The sequence below is a fragment of the Agelaius phoeniceus genome, chromosome 1 (assembly GCF_051311805.1).
Source record: "Agelaius phoeniceus isolate bAgePho1 chromosome 1, bAgePho1.hap1, whole genome shotgun sequence".
Lineage (NCBI taxonomy): Eukaryota > Metazoa > Chordata > Aves > Passeriformes > Icteridae > Agelaius > Agelaius phoeniceus.
The window spans coordinates 93968878-93985841 of record NC_135265.1 but is presented as its reverse complement, the minus strand read 5'-3'; the positions used below and the strand labels follow the sequence as shown (position 1 = coordinate 93985841).

Sequence of the window (16964 nt, the reverse complement as noted above, 5' to 3'; positions counted from 1 at the left end):
CATGAGAAACAGAAACAATCTCACATTCACAAGTTTATTGCTGATTTCTCCTAGTGCTGCATAGTGCTGCTTTACTGTGAATCTGTCAGCAAAAGGGCTTCTCAGACTTCTGTCAAGAGCTCCTGAGTGCCATTCTAAATGTGATGTTAACATTTTTGTTAATATTGCTTTTAAATTCTTAATAATTCTTTATATTTCTCTTCATGTTGTGCAATAAAATTCAAAAACAGACAGATTAAGGGTATTAGCATAGTAATTTAATAACTTCCATTTAAAATAAAACCAGCATGTGGCTTGTGTTATTATTAGACTTTATAATTATCAACCTGCTGTGCCTCCAAATTATTGTGCTTTTCCTCATTAGTAAGTGCATTTCTTGCATTGTTGCAAGTTTTTTGGTTATCACTGTAATCCCTTGGTGTCTGGAGAGTCAGATCCCATTGTATAGCAGGTATGATGCAAAGACCTTGGACCCTGGAATGTGTGCACAGTTTGGTTGGTTTATTTTCATTAATCTAAACTTCAGGGCCTAACATAAAGGCTGTGGCTCATTGTTAGGAGATTTTGCTTTTCCTATGCTGCCTATTTGAGGATTTTAGGCTCCAATAATTCATCCTTCAGCACGTGCCTAAGTGGGTGTATAATGACGATACACTTCTCTGTATGGACTCACACTTGAGCAAGGGAAATGTTTTGTGGAGTCCTCATTCATCACCAAAGACAAATTACACTTTTAGGAGCTGTAATATCTATGCAAGGCATGGGGATAAATTAACTGTGGTTCTTGAGCTCCTGATGTTGAGTGTTGGGGGCATTGAGAGTGAAGGAAATATGGGCGTTTTTAGAAAAGGTTTTTTTGAGGCTTGGAGTGTGACTTGCTGGAGCCAAATAAGATAGTTTCAGCTTAATATGCTTCATGAAAAAATAAAGCTACTGAAAAATGTTGTAGTATCTATTACAATGAGTAGACTTACTCATTTTAGTAAATACTCAATATTGCTTTGAATTTCAGACCTGGTACAGTTTTATCTTTAACACTTTAAGGAAACTGTTTATGTTTTAACAGTGCCTTGGACTGTAATTTGCCCTTGGGCAAACGTCTCAGCCTGAGGGAGAGAAGGGGAATGGTAGATACTTCTATTTCTCACTGAAAATGCTAATATTGGTTAAGCAAAATCCACTGGACACTGGAAGTTGTCTTGTGAAGCTGGTGGTTGTTATCTTGCCTTTTTTGAGGTTTACACTGTGTTTTGTATTTAGCAGAACTCAGGAAGTTGGAGGCACTGCCACTTGAAAATAATTTTTTCACAGTGTTACAACTTAATCTGCTTGTGTGCATGTGTTTGACACCTGTGCTGTAAGTTATTGACTCCCAATTTATCATGTGTTGTTAGGATCTGCAGCAAACACAGAAATAACTCTATGATGTTTACTGCTGTCCCCAAGAGTTTGGGAAACTTGTAACTTCTTTTAGTTGGTGTTTGAGGAATGAATTTGTTATCAGCTTCTGTTATCAGTGCATTTTCTATAATCCACAGCCTCTACAGTCACTGTCCCTCGCAGATTCCAAGCTGAAGACTGAGGTCACCATCATTATTAATGCCTTGGGCAGCAATACTTCTCTCACAAAAGTGGATATTAGTGGAAATGCCATGGGAGATATGGGAGCAAAGATGCTGGCAAAAGCCCTACAGATAAACACCAAACTCAGGTAAGTGAAATGTATTTGCAGTAAGCAGTAGAATGGCTTAATAATACTGAAGTTGTTGGCTTATTCTTAATCTGTTTCTCTTCAGAACCTTTCTATGTACAGCCACTTAAGAGTGTCTTTATTTGGAAGGATTCTCATCCTTCTTTTTCTTAAGAGAACGGAAAATAACAACAGAAAAACAAGAAAAGCAAGTTGTCCCTTCAAAAACATTTCCTTAACTGAAACTGGGGAAAATTTTCTACATTTGAACAGAAAGGCCTCTTGCTGGAATCAAAAGACTTTTCAAATTTCTAGAATGACAGAAAAAATTACATTGTTACAGAGCTCTCTGTTAATTAAATCCAATGTTCTTCTCCAAGCTGGGCCAATTTAAAGCTATGTGAGGTTGCTCAGGGACTTGCCTGTGCAGGTTTTGAAGATCTCTAAGTACCAAGATTCCACAGTGTCCCTGGGAACACAATTCTAGTGCTTAGCTACTCTCTTGTGTTCTGCTTTCTCTTTCTTACTGGAGGCTTTCCCAGCAGAGAAAATTCTGATACTTGGGTAGGAAACTGAAGTGAATTATTCTTTGTCTTCTGAAGTGTCAGTTTGTAGAACTAAGAGCATGTGGAATTCAGAATGGGGAGCAGCATGGACCATCCCTCCTTCCTTTCTCCCCTTCCTACTGTGTTGATGGACCTTGGCATATCTTCTTTGCAACTTCATCTGCCCAGCAACTTCACTGCTTTTTAGCATGTCTGGCACTGATGGCTTGAGAGTATCACTCTTTTTCTATCCAGCATGTGTTTCACAAACAGTAAAACCTTCAATCAGCGTAAATCTGGATGGGGACCTCTAAATATGTCACCCTCATCAGGAAAGATAATCCTCCCTCCTCCTCTTCAGACTGTGCAGATGAACCTTCCTCAGTGTATTGTCAGTGTAAAAAGCCCACTTTTTACTTGGTCTCCAAGTATTTGTTCCCTGGAGGATAAGAAATTCCCCCAAACAGTCTTGGCTATTTTGTTCAGAGGCAGGCATCCTCTGGCCTTTGTGTTGCTGTGCCCAAACTGAATATTAAAAATGTTAGAAAAGCACTGGAGGGATGGCTTAGGTTTATTGAATGCATTAACCTGAAATGACCACAATATTTGAGGAAATAAAGTCTTGATACATTTCAGGGTGGCAGACTGAAACATTTCACAGTATGCTGAGTGTCACAGTTGACATAATGTCACCACAGTCTGTGGTGTGATTACAGACTGAATAATGCAATGCTAACTGGTTCTGCCAAAATGTTACAAAATGACACCCAGGTAGAAGTATAAACAGACTTTCCAGTGGCAGAAATATTCAAGATTTGACCCTTAGCATATCTGATGTTTGCTGAGTGAGTGTAGAATCTCTCTTCCTCTCTTTCTTACCTTTCATCTAAAAAACAGAGGGATAATTGTGCAACAACAGAAGGATGTCAATACTTGTGAAAGCATGCCATTTATCTCTTTTTTTCCTCTCTTTTAAACACCAGAAATCTTTGTTTGGTTTTGTGCCTTTTTTTTTTTTAAGAACAGCTACAACTGGTGCTCTAGCAGAAGTAAGATTTATCTGCTTGTCTGTCTCTTCTGCCTACTAATGAGATCTTTGAACATGTGTTTGCAAATTGCCAAGCAGTCTGCTTGAGTGGTCTGAATTGGGGGAGGAGGGGAAGGCTTGATCACTCTCATCATTACTGTGTATTCAAAAGAGCTACCATTTATGCACCTAACCTAATGGTTTATTTTGGCAGCTTCTTGTGTTGCATGGGGAATCATGTGAACAGTGTGATGAGCTTAGTGCAGGGCTGAATGTGTAATAGCCTGCAAATTTTGACCTCTGATCAGCATGAATTTTTAAAATACACGTAGCCTATGTGGAACAGAGATTGACCAGTTACTGCAATTTTCTGGTTTTTCAGTATGGCCTTGCAAAGGAGACATTTGAACTTTGGTTTTGCTGCTATTCCTCAAAAAAAGCAGGAATTTATGTCCAAATCTTTGTATTAATTGTGCTTTAGAAAAGTAAGGTACTTATGTTAGTGATAAAAAATGCAGTAGAGTCCCCTTTAAAGTACAGGAAACTGGATTTTGGGTATTTATCCATAGTTTCTGTCATTTCACGGATTTACCATCTAAGTAAAGACAAGTTTTTAAAGTTCTGCCTTCTGCAATTTTGAATATTCAGCAGTGTGTTATTTCAATATGCAAAGCTTCATTATGGATTTGTTTGGTCGCTCTTGTTTAACTTACATTTTTCTTTCCTCTTCCCACCACCTCTCAGAACTGTAATATGGGACAAGAATAACATCACTGCACAGGGCTTCCAGGACATAGCTGTGGCACTGGAAAAGTAAGTCTCAAGTAATTGAATGTCTGATGAAGAGGCCAAAGATCCTGAATGATCTGAGCAGCTGCAGTGCTCACCGCAGTCAATATGATCTTGAAGATGCTGAGTGCTCTCAAATTTAAGCGTCAGGATGTTTAATCTAAAGGAAAATTCATGACTTCACATCCTTCAAAAGGATGGGAAGAGGCTCTGTGGCTCTTTCATCCATACTCTGCTATCAGCATTAAGGTCCTTGAGTTCTGCTCTCAGTGTTAAAATTCTGAATTTGGTAATATTTTCCCTTTGCTTCATTCTCTTGTGTTGATAGTGTGCACAAATTCTATTCTAATGAATGACGCTGTACATAATAACAGAAAATTACTGAAGTGGTCTAACTTTTTTCTTTCCCCTAGTAAGTTGAAACTAATAGTGATGATCTCAGGAACTGCAGTTTTTCTTTGTAATTGCTGTGCTTTAGGTCATTTTGCTTCCATGAGTTTACTCACAGATGCAGCTATTACCAGTGATAGATGTTAAATTGCTTTCATCTCCCTCCACATCCATCACATTTCTTTATATGTTATTCTTACTTTCCTTAAGAGAGAAGAATTCCAGATTTAAATTAAGCAGCAGTTGAAGTTTTTCGCATCATGAAATCCCTCAGGCAGGAGCAAAGGCTCTCTTTAGAAAGTGAATGTAACCTACTATTGCTAGGTCCTAGACAAGGTATCTTATAAAACTGTGTAACTACTTAAGGGAGCATCTTAACCCTTGCAGGGGTCATGAGGCTAGAGCTTATAAAGTTACTTGGTTTGTGAAACTGTTGTAGTCTATATACTCGGTTTTGAAATGAATTCAGTTGCACTGATGTGGGAAATTAGCTAAATTATGTATAATTAAGCAAATCATCTTGCAGTGATTCCATTGATAGTAGTGAATAATAATTTGCAAAGGTTATTTGTCAACTTGCAGACATTTCTCTGTTAAAGGGCAATAGCATGGGGAAGTCTTGTAGGAAAAGAAATGCACTTGTTTTCTGGTTAGCATCAGCTTTATTTCTCTGTTTCAAGGTGTTTGAATGAGTAAATAGAGAAGGGGTGGAAATCCTGAGGCAAAAGCAAGTAATCTAAACAAAAACACCCCCGGAATGCCACAGTTAATTATGTGTCACTGTACTTTTTCTGGGTGACATCTCGTTTATTTAACTTGGAAGCTGAGGTCATTTTATGTTGCCTTAAAGATTTTTACATTGTCAGAAACCTTGATAACATCACACACTAAGCCACAAGCAACAAAGGTTTAAACATGAAGAGAGAGACTGTCAGTACTGGCTGAAAACAATTAGGCTGTAAACAATCCATCTTGAAGACATTTTGAGAACATTCTTCACCATATGTTTCCTAAAAATACCTGAAGCCATCAATATTCTGAAGAACCATTGCTCAAAATGGAATGAAGTATACTGAAGATGTTTGAGGACATGTGTTCTACGTGTTATTTTGATTTTATGAAAAATATTCATCTGCCAAACCACAAAACAAGAAGAAAGGTGGACTTTAGTTACATGGGCAGGAGGCAGAGGTGATTTGTAGCAGACTTTAAAACAGGCTGAAGTAATTGGAAGGTTTTTTCTTTCCTAATCTCCAACTTTTCTTCGTCTGCTTGTTGCTCTTTGAAAATGTTATTTCTGCAAGGGAATTCCAGGAGCATGGCTGTTGGCAGATTTTGCCCCAGGGGTGTCCCAGACAGGTGGTATGAAGTCCTGAGAAGATTTTCTGCAGAGTCCCTTACAGGTGTCAGTTCAGGAGGGCATTTGAGAACAATGGGCATCCTATTCAGCTTGGCCATTAAGCAGAGTCTTGTACTTCTGTGATTTTAATATGAAGATAAACATGTGGTTTGCAGCCTGGAGCCCCCTCTGTCACAGGACTCTGCAGCATTGTTTCTATATTTTTTTCTATATGGACTGACTGAAGAAATAGCTGAAGTTCTAATATCTAAGGAGAAATGCTGGAGTCTGTCAGAGGGCTATGAATTCTTCCCTTAGCAGTGATGTGAAATTCACACACCCTGACCTGAAAAACAGATAATCTTATTCCTGTAAGTAAAATCTCCTCTGCAGCACAGAGCATATGTAGTGTGTGGATCAGAAGTTACTACAGGGGAAATAATGTGATGAAATGTAAAACTGTTGTCACACATGTTGTATCTAGAAGAAGAGGTTTTTGGTACCTCTTTTGGGACATCCTCTACAGTCTTTGAGCACCTCTCTGAAATTTAACATCCTTTAAATATAGGTATTTTGCTGAGTATATCGATGTCTTAGGAAATTACTGGATTATTGAGTTTGTAGCAAAATGTGCTCCTTTACAAGAGACAAGTGGAGTGTTAATAAAAGGAAGAATGGGGGAATATTTTAGACTTCAAGGAAACAGAGAAAAACAAAGCATAATGATAAAGTTGAAAAGTGAGCTTTAAATTCTTGATATTTTCCCCTAAGGGCTGGCAAATTCTTAGATGAAAATAATACTGTGTGTCTGAAAGCAACCCAAGTACAGAGGATTTCCTTCCTCCCTTAGGGTAGGAAGGAAAGTTTTGCCTCTGTGATTGTGTGTCCATGAAAATCTCCTTACCTTTCATTTTCCCTCCTCCAGCTCTGTGTGTCCATATGTGTGAGGGAGGGTGCACCAAGTCTTTGACTAAATTGAATTTAGCATATAACTGCTAGCATGAGAGCTGGCAATTACAGATTTCAATGAATGGGATGTATTAAATGTCAAACAGCTGCAGAGATCCTTAGAAATCTACCTTTTTTTTTTTTTTTTTACTAAATAAATACCCCACCTGTCAGGGAATCAGCAAGTTCTGTAATTATCTGTCCTTGAGCTCAGCATCTTTGACATTTAAAAATTCTCCCCATGGTGGTGGACACTGGTTAGTATTACTTGAGGACACATATCAGGGTCTGTATAGTTTGCAGTGTTCTTTTGAAGGACAAGACAGCTAAAAAGAAGAGTTAATTTTCTGTCTGATGCACCAGACAGTTGGACACTGTGGAAGGACAGGGATTTTGCCTGCACTGACAGCCATACATCACCGTGTTTGCATTGGGGAAGAAACATAAAAGCCTTCCATTATCATTTAAAGTAAAATGTTGGGTGGTATCAATGAGGAATCGGTGTGTTTGCAGTTCAGGAGGACACTGCCCTTCAGAGAATGGTGTTACATGTGTCCAAGCACCTGGTGGGAGAAGAAGCGAAAGAAGCTTGGAGTTTCACACTATTTAAGGTGTCTGCTGTTGGGAGTAGCGTGGTCTGCTGTCATCAATGGTGGTGACTCAATTGAAATTGCCAACTTCAAAGCGCTCAAGAATAGAAGGTTCCAAACATATTTGTGTAGCTCTGGATGGAATAGGAACAGGCGGTTAGTGGGATGTTTGCAGAAGGAGGAGAAAGAAATGTTTGCAGGAAATAAAGGATTAATTGAAAATAGAAAGAATAATTTCCTTTCCAGGTTTTAAAAACTTCCTGCTGTTCCTCCCCCACCCCCTTATTCAAGTCTGAAGTTGTGTGGACACACCACTGTAGGTGGCATTTTGAGTATAACTGTGTTATGATAGCCAGTTTATATTCTCAGAGTTTAAATGTAATTTTGACTCAGGACGAAACTCCTGTATTTAATTTCTCATTGCAGCAGATGGACAAAGCTGCAGAAATATTTTGCAAGCAAATAAGGAAAATGCAGGGAGCAATTGTTTGCATAAAGCAATGTGGGGATGCTATGCTTGTTTTGTCAGCTTTTTATTAAAAATGCAGCAAGTGTCTTCAAATTGTTGTAAACATGAGAAGTTATTAAATAGTAAATTTCTAAAACTCAGTCTCTTAATTGCTATCTGTCTGTTACTGAGTATTTCCATTTAGTCTTAGATCTGATACAGTTTCCAGCAGGCACTGATTCTCCCTGTTCTGTTTAGATACACAAAAATAATCTAGCTTTGTACACAGAGGTACAGAGGGCAGATAGGCTTTTAATCAGCAGCCACTGGGCATTGACCATGTAACTGCTTTTCAAAATCTACCTCTCTGTCTAGTAGTAAAGAATTAGTAGAAAAAAAGAGCATATATACTTCCAACTATTTCACTTAAAAATGTGAAAAAATACATTCTTAGTACCCTCCATGGACGAGCTGGATACATTTATTTCTCCCTTCTAGGTTATTCTTCATAAAAAATTACAGTGATTATGAAGAGATACAGTAATGAGATTAACTTTCACCATCAATTTTTTTTTTCTGTAGGAATTATACATTGAGATTCATGCCTATACCGATGAATGATGCCTCCCAAGCACTCAAAACAAACCCTGAGAAAACAGAAGAGGCTCTGCAAAAGGTATTGCATATGCCACCAACGAACAGAAATCAAACCAGCAAAAATATAGTCATTTTAAGTTTCTGAGACTTCATGCTTGGCTGAATAAGAATTCTATACTGGATTCAAAGATTGTTTGGTTTGCAGAGACATACATGGTAATCAAGTGCTGCAAGAGCTTTTTATTCCACAGAATGCTGGGAATGAAGGCTGATGGAATGCAGTGGTGTAGTGTCAGAATATCGTAACTAAAAAAATGCAAACTAGACCTGGTATTACTGTGTGCCTGACTATGAAAGAGAGTTAGAAACTGCATGTTTGTTACATATGTGCCTGTGGGTATTACCAAATGTTTAGAATTACTGGTGCACGCTTTTTATATTGGCATAAAAAGCGCAGTCAGCTCTGTATAAGACAAAGGGTGCTCTTCAATTTAAAGGAGGATGAAAACATTTACTGCCTGTGTTTTATATTGTACATATAAAATTCACACACTGTGTTGCCCTAAGTAAGCAACTGCCCCAGCATGTTCTTTTTGATAAAAAAGGTGTTGACAGTATCTGTAGTGTTCCACTTGCCTGAGTTATAAAACTCCCAGCTGAGTTTTAATATGGTAAATCTTGCAAGCCCCAAACAAGACTCCTGCTCAATCAGGAAGCACACATTTCACATCTCTTTAATGAGCAGTTTTCCTTTAGCCAGGGTAAGGCCATAAAAATGTTATAAATAGTTCTTACAGATAACTGTGATTAAAAAGCAAATGTCTATGATCCTTGCTTTCTGTAATTTGAGTATCACAGGGAGAAGTGCTGGTAGTTAGTATCTTTTTCTTTGATGCATGAAAATTCTCTCAATTTTGCTTTTAAAAATCTGATTCATTGGGGATGGATGTATTTCTTACATCTCATTTAATATAATTGGCGTGGTTCACATCTAGACTGTAGGTGCATTTCTGAAAAAAATACTGGGAAGCTTCTGGCCATGGGGATTTAGATCTGTGTGTTAATTAGGCACTATGTACAAAGAGCATTTCCTTTTATTCATATCAAGGGTGCTAAAACTGTTAGACCCCGAGTTTGTTTTAATGTGTGAGTCAGGCTTTCCTCACACAACATGAGGAAGTTACCTCCTAGAAAAGGTATCAGTGTCAGGAGTGGTGCTGTGAACACAACACAGGTGATTCCTGCAGGTGGGGGTGTGAGCCTCCCTGCATGGACTGAGCCTGGTGCCAGGACAACTGCACTGACTGACTGATGGACACAGCAGCCACCCTCCTGAGCTCTGTGTCTCTGCAGCACATTTGGCTTGGGGTGGGCAAAGTGAATAAACCCAGGGATTTGCTCTGGGCATGGTCAGATGTTGCAGTTCTTGCTGCTGCTACTGCCACCTTAGAGGTGACTGTCCCCACTGATCTCAGCCTCACAACCTGCTGGCTACTCCACTCATCCTTTCCTCCCCTCTCTCTTTCAGACCAGGTCCATCACCTTTGATGAACCTTGAACAGTTTGTTAATAGGTGTTTTTGGCTTCACCAAGTTTGATACAGCAGGATTAGGGGGTTATTCTGTGTGTGATGAAGCTGGCTGATGGTGGGTGTGTACTGCTGGTGACACTTGTGGTAGCCATCAGCAGGAATCACTTGTCTCTAAAGAGCACTTCTGTGCTGCTTAGCTTTAATTAACCAACAGGTGAACTGAGGCTGCACTATCACTTAGGCACTTTTAGATAGTTTATTTTCCCTTCAGACATACTGCTATTCAAATCTATGTCTTTGCAGCTGGCCAAAGACATCTAAAAGAAACGAATCAAATATCTTGAGTCATCATGATCTCTACAACACCTAACAGTTAAGAGTCCCTTCAAATATTTCTCCAGGATCTAATCCTTTGTCAGCATAACTTGCTAAATTGTTCAAAATGGAACACTCTTTCAGAAAAGTTTGCAGATGATAAATAATTAGGTAGCTTTTCTTGTCAGTCCCCAATTCTGACACAGCAGAATCGAAAAATTGAAAACACAAAATCGAAAGCAAATTACAATGTGAAGACTCAAATCAGTTTCCTAATCTGACTTTTTTTTCTGCTTTTTTTTTTCCTTTTTTTAGATAGAAAACTACTTGCTTCGTAACCATGAGACCAGGAAGTACCTACAGGAGCAAGCATATCGGCTGCAGCAAGGCATTGTCACTAGCACCACTCAGCAGGTGAGAATTTGTTACTTAATGGACATCTCAATGCCTAAAATCTGCTTGGGGAGGAAGTTCTCTCTCATTCTGAGTACTTTTAAGATGATGTGCCTCGTGGGTTATACTTTTTCCCAAGAAATAGTAATTATAAATGACAATGTATTTGGAAGCAAAGCATGTGTGAGATGAAGGCCTTCTATACAGCAGTACCATGTAGAGAAAGGCTCAAGGTATTACCAAGTAAACTACTGTTGAAACCAGGAACAGTGGTTTGCTTGTGCTCTACCTGTGTTATTAAAAATTAATGGGACAGTGTTTTGTTACTGGAACCCGAAATTGTACTCTAACCTCTTGAGAATGAAAATGGTATATGGAGATATACTGGAATTAGAAGCTGCAAGACCAATTGTTCTATTCTAGTAATTTTTCTGTTCCAATGTCACTTTCCCCCCTCAAATAAATAATCTCTATATGAAATAAGTTTAGATTTTTATAGCTTGTTGGTTTTAGTTGTTCTTTTCTCCAACACCACATACACATCAAGTTTCAGGAAATGTAATTTATTGTTATTTTGAAATAAAGTTACTAATTTCTGTACTAAATTGTGTACAGTAGGGATGGATTTTAAAAACAGTTTTAAAAGAGAGCTGAAAAAGACTCTCTAGTATGATAGAATTGCATTATTATTCCCAGAGTGTATTTTTTTTCTGTCCAGAGGTCCCAATGAGACTTTCTACTGTCTAATAATTAATTAGCTTTTTGTACTTAAAAAAAAATACCCACCCAAAACCCTTTGAAGAGAAAGATTTATGTGGATCTGAAAAGGAGCATGCTGTGAAATTATTTCAGTTCTCATTGCTAATGATATAAGACGCTGGAACGTAGGCTTTATATGATGGTGCGTGCACTCAGATGTTGCTTCAAAATGTCAAATAGCCGGTTCTGATGTATGCTAAGTGGGCTGATAAAGACTTTTAACTATTATATCTCCCTGCCTCATATATCTTAATCAAAGCTGACTATGTGTCAGGCATTCTTGGTGGTTTGTCCTGTAAGATACAGATATACCACCTGCCCTGCATTTGCAGCATGTTGAATGAACTGTCTTGCGGGTACAGATTAAGTTCAATTTATCCCACTGTGAAATGTCTGATGGAAACTTCTGCTTTGATAGTTTTAATTCCCTTGCAACTAGGAATATTTACATTTTAAAAGAATACCGCAGAAGCCTGCGCAGTTGCGTTTTGCTTAGACTGGAGAAATCACTGTTAGTATTTGTTGAATGAACAGAGCTTTCTTTTACTGTCTGAACTTCTTAACAATTCAGAGGCCTTTAGACTATAGTCTTAGGTATATCAAAAACATTTTCAGTATTAAATCTGATCAAAAAACCAGACTAACACTTAAATAGGGTAACTTGTTTATTATTTGCAGTTATCCTGGAGGTTTCCTTGGGGGAAATATTCAGCATTTATTTTTCCTGATGGTAAATTTTTATTTATTTTGCAATGCTTAGGGGTGTCTTTATGAGATGTAGTTCTTTCCTTCAATAGTATTGACATGCTGCCAAGGTCTTATCATGCCTTTCCAGGTTGTTATATTGTCACTGCAAATCTCATCATGCTACTATTGATTTTCTACCTGGACTGGATTAAGGTTGTGTTTGACCAACATCCTGATGTTTTATCTTTTGTATTCCTTTTGTTCAAGTAGATGATTGACAGAATATGTGTAAAAGTGCAAGATCATCTCAACTCTTTAAGAAACTGCGGTGTGGATGCTGTACAGGAGGATGTCAAATGTGCAGAACGGCTGATGCGGGACGCTAAGAACTCCAAAACAGTAAGCCTTTCCCAGCACGCTGGCAGTGATGAGAGCAGTTCTGTGTGTGCTTACAGCTTCTCTGGTTTTAGGCAGTGAAAATAATAATATGTGTCACAAAAGTGTATTTTCTTCAGATAACCAGCTATAGCTAGTATTTAAAGTGATAAGATAATTCTAATTTATGAAGACTTTGTTTCAGCCAAAGAAATTTCCTGCTGTTTGTCCTGGTTTGAAGACAGTGATGAGCCTATTTTCTGAGGATACTCTTCCTGTCTTACAGCTCTTACCAAATCTGTATCATCTCGGTGGAGCTTCTTGGGCAGGAGCAAATGGTTCACTCTCCAATCCAATCCAAGAGACACTTGAATCCATGGCTGGAGAAGTCACAAGGGTAGTGGACGAGCAACTTAAGGTCTGTGGATAGATGTGTTACCATCTCTCACATGTAGAAATAACTAAATCTGAGGTTTTCTGTTAGTAAATGCAAATGTGCCATACTTCATTTTTCTTCTCAGTAGATTTGTATGTAAGATAGCTATCTTTTCATTTTTAGTTTCTTATAACTTGGGGCCATGTAATTTGGAAATTTTTCCCAGTTGGAATAAAATAAAAAGTTGCCTGTATGTTTTCAGTGGACAGAAGGAGCATATACTGTTTATTATCATCTTTTCTCAGCTGCTAGAAGGGGAAGACTGATCAATTGCTCCTTCAGCCTTTTGTTAAGACATTTCTCAAGCACCCTAAGAAGCCTCATGCCCTGGAGGAAAGTGCTCAGTAGTTAAGGAGTCCTAGTAGAATGAAAGCTGCTTTTTTATAGGCTCCATGGCAGATTTTTTTTCTCAGTGATCACTTTCAAATCTGATGCAGGATTTCCACTCTACTGTTAACTTGTAGGTATTGAGAGTGCCCAAAAAACTGGTACAGGCAGCTTGACAGGAAATCTTCTCACAAGTTGCCTGCTAAACCTGAACTCTTGAAGTAGATGTTGTTGATCTGTCAATGTTCTCACCTGTGTGCTCAGCCAGCTCCTGCTCAGAAACTTGCACCTTCAATTATGTTTGCTCTTCCTGTGTAACAAGCAAAGAGCCTTCCATACAGCATGTGCAAAGGTATCAGTCCAGGAAGAAGACAAGGTGGACAAATTTTAACAGTAGGGATCTGTATGGAAGGTGATGAATTTAAAAATATGGCTCTGGGGCAGCTCAGATCAACTTCTGTTTGTGACTAAGCTGCTTTGTCTGTGTTCTGCAGTATTTAAACACTTTGCAACCTTCATCTTCAGATTCTTTGATCTTTCAATTGAAACATGAAAATGCTTAAGTCAGTGGGAATATAATGAAGAACAATAATAATGCCATATTACTAATTACTTTTTTGAAATTAAAAAGTTAATGAGGAGGAAAATGGTGCTCTATTTTTAGTATGTTTCTCCCTTTCCCCATTATATGAAATACAGTGAGAAATTCTGCAGACATGATTTATCCATAAGTTTCTTCCCAGTGGAACCTCTGGGGTATTACTGGGACAAGAGTAGTCAGGTCAGCCCTTCATGCTGGGCTTATGCACTTAAATAAGTTCATCTTGGAGAGTCTTATAGAGGGTGAGAAAAAAAGCCTCTTCAGCATTTGGAATGTTCCTGAATTAATGTGTTTTCCATCTACACTTTTACACATTTACAACAAAAGGCACTTTAGCTCAACCATTCATACTTTTACATTTACTTTTGATCTGTGTGGCAAAAGTGGCTTACAAAAAACTATAAAGTCATAATGCTCTTTGTATACTCCAACACTCATTTTTATTAATTTTCACTTAAGGTGGAAGGATTTTCTTTTAAGTTCTATGCATGGAGGAAGAACTGATGAACATGGATTAGAATTATTTTTTCCCCCCAGTTGTTTAGGTCAATTCAAAACATCATAAGCAGTTTATTATTTGTAAAGATGGATAAGGAAGCTCACATAAAGACAATTCTTTTTGTAGTTGTTGGGGGGAAAAAATCCTGTGTGCTGTAAGAGGAGTTTTGATTTTTTGTTTCCATAGCAACTGGAGTGTGATTCTAAAAAGAAGTTTGGAAATTGGTTATAGGCAATGAACATATTTTAAGTAAATAAGATTTTTTTCCCTTTTTTTTTAACTAAAGGAAAGGAAGAGGGGTGAAGAAAGGAGTTACAGTAAGAAAAATCAATATATTGGAATGAGTTGAGTTGACCAGAGGAGAAATTATAGCAAGACCCTTGCCTTTTTCTTCTCCTGCTGGTGTCACTGTGGACACACAGTACCTGGAGATGCATTATTCAGTCAGTAAAAGCCCAAGGGAAAATAAGCAAGACAAGTGGAACCTATACAAACACGATGGTTTTGTAATGACAGAAGTGCTCAAAATAGTCTTCCTAAATTCTGTCCTGGAGCAAAGGGTTTATTGGCTCCATCACCTGTTCCATTTTTTTATTTTGATATCATCATTCTTCAGTCCTTTTCCTCACTGTATCTTTCCCCTGAATGCTAAGATTCTTTAATTGTGGGTAGTAATTTGTTCTTTTCTTTCACCTGGTGACTGGTACTTGCAGCCCTGTGACTGAAATGTGTGCACTTTCACAGTCAATATTGGTAACTATGGCTTTCCATCAGTGAAAGATTTGGGTATGGAATTAGGAGGTGAGGAAAGGTTTCTGTGGATATGGTCATATGAAATCAACAGCTAAAATCCACCAGTAAAGGAATTATGTTGAGCTGCGCAATTGAAGATAAGATCCAAACTCTGACTTAAATTGCAAATTCTCTCAGTTTTTTGAGTAAAAATTGATTTTGGAAATTTCAGAAAAGGTCTAGATTTTCCTGCTATGCCTTCTCAAAGCATTTTTTCACATGATCCATTTTGAAAGACCCTGCTTAGACTGGAATTGTAATTCAGCATAGCAAGTCTATCACTTTTATGATTGTGATTCATCAGTAACTCTTGAGAGGCAGGGAATTTTTTCACAATAAACTACACAATTGCACCAATGAATAGATGGTATGGAAAAAATGGATGTGTCAGGAGCTCTCATTAGTAGTTTACTTGGCTCAGTGCTCTCTAACATTCAAGTTCTTCATCCCCCATGGGGATATGGCCACAGAGGCTTGAAAGTCTCTTCATTAGTCAAGCTGCCCCAGAATCTGCTTGAGGACTGAAGGAGGGCGTGTGGGAAGAGTTCTTAAAGGGCATCTTGGGAACCCAGCAACAAGATATATTATTAGCTGTAATGGCAGTTGTCCCTTATAACTCTAAATCAAATGTTGCAAAGATTGGATTTTCCTGTACACTGTGGCCACTTTGTGTTGCTTTGTTGTTTTTTCCAGACTGTAAAAGCTACAGACTCTAAAAGATGCTGCTTTGAATCACTGAATTTTTTATGCAGCAATTGTGTTTCTTTTTTACTCATTGTCTGCGTAAGGAAATTACTAGTTATGGTAGGGCTATGCAAAGAGAAAAAAGCTCTGATACTATGGAGTTGAATTTGCAGTCACTCACCTGTGGTATGGGATTGAGAAGAAAAAGGAAATCAGTAGCATTTTCAAGGGGTGCAGTTCTTATTTTTGTGCAATTTACAAATGCCCTAGGTAAGATCTATGCTTACCTAGGCTTACCATTCCACAGAAATGTTGTTTCTTTTATTTTATTATTTGTAAGTACCTTTTTCTGTTTGCTTCTCAACCCTCACTCTTATCAGAGACAAGTTGGCCCATTTCAGTAAACTGGACTCTGGCCTGTTCCTTGTTTTTTTTTTCCACCCTCCTTTGGATTTTTCCTGTGTGGGTGGCCATGCACTGCAACAGGCTGCCTGAAGAGGGTGTGGAGTCTCCCCCACTGGAGATACTCAAAAACTGTCTGCACACAATTCTGTGCCATGTGCTGTAGGGAAACCTGGAGCAGGGAGGTTGGCCTAGGTGACCTTCAGTGGTCCCTCCCAAGCTTTCATCCATTCTGTGGTTCTGTGTGATTAAAAATTGTTGGCTATATCTAAAGTTTGCTGTAGATTTACATGTATATAAATGAGAGCCATATATTAAAGGTTTGCATGCCAACTGCAGATCATGCTTGTAGCTACTTCTTAATATTCAGCTGGTATATTCCAGCCATCTACAGCCTGCTGAGTTCTCAGGATCTCTCTTCCTCATTTACTGATGCTTCTTATAAATTGGCAGGTCTGGAGCACTGATGAAAATTGGTGATTCAGGGCACAGTTTAGAGGGAAGGCATCTGCAGCAGAGCATCCACTGCAGTGGTGGGTGCACAAGGGAAGCTAATTTGTTCTGACAGTTCAACACACAGAGATGTAAATGTTTCATATTTGAAAAGGCAAACAAGTGCAGTCGCGGGTCATTTTCAGAACAAGTGTTTTGATTCTCAAAGCTATATTTTGTAAAATGTCTTATATTGCAGCTGGATGCAAAATAGATTGGAAAGCAGAAGAAGAATTGTAAAAAATACAAGTCTAAAAGTGTCATATTTGACAGAATAATGCTGTCACTTCCCAGCTAAAGTGAATGTC

The 16964-nt window shown here is 38.3% G+C and overlaps 1 protein-coding gene across 7 annotated transcripts in view; it reads left to right on the top strand.

The window, feature by feature from the left end:
* Positions 1-16964, top strand: part of CARMIL1 (capping protein regulator and myosin 1 linker 1) — a 189598-nt gene that overhangs the window by 126183 nt on the left and 46451 nt on the right. For all 7 annotated transcript variants that reach the window (XM_054639030.2, XM_077183526.1, XM_077183515.1 and 4 more), the window contains 6 exons: positions 1539-1711; positions 4007-4075; positions 8349-8442; positions 10525-10623; positions 12319-12447; positions 12710-12841. In XM_054639030.2, the coding sequence (XP_054495005.2) occupies positions 1539-1711; positions 4007-4075; positions 8349-8442; positions 10525-10623; positions 12319-12447; positions 12710-12841 (696 nt within the window). The remainder of the gene's footprint in view (positions 1-1538; positions 1712-4006; positions 4076-8348; positions 8443-10524; positions 10624-12318; positions 12448-12709; positions 12842-16964) is intronic.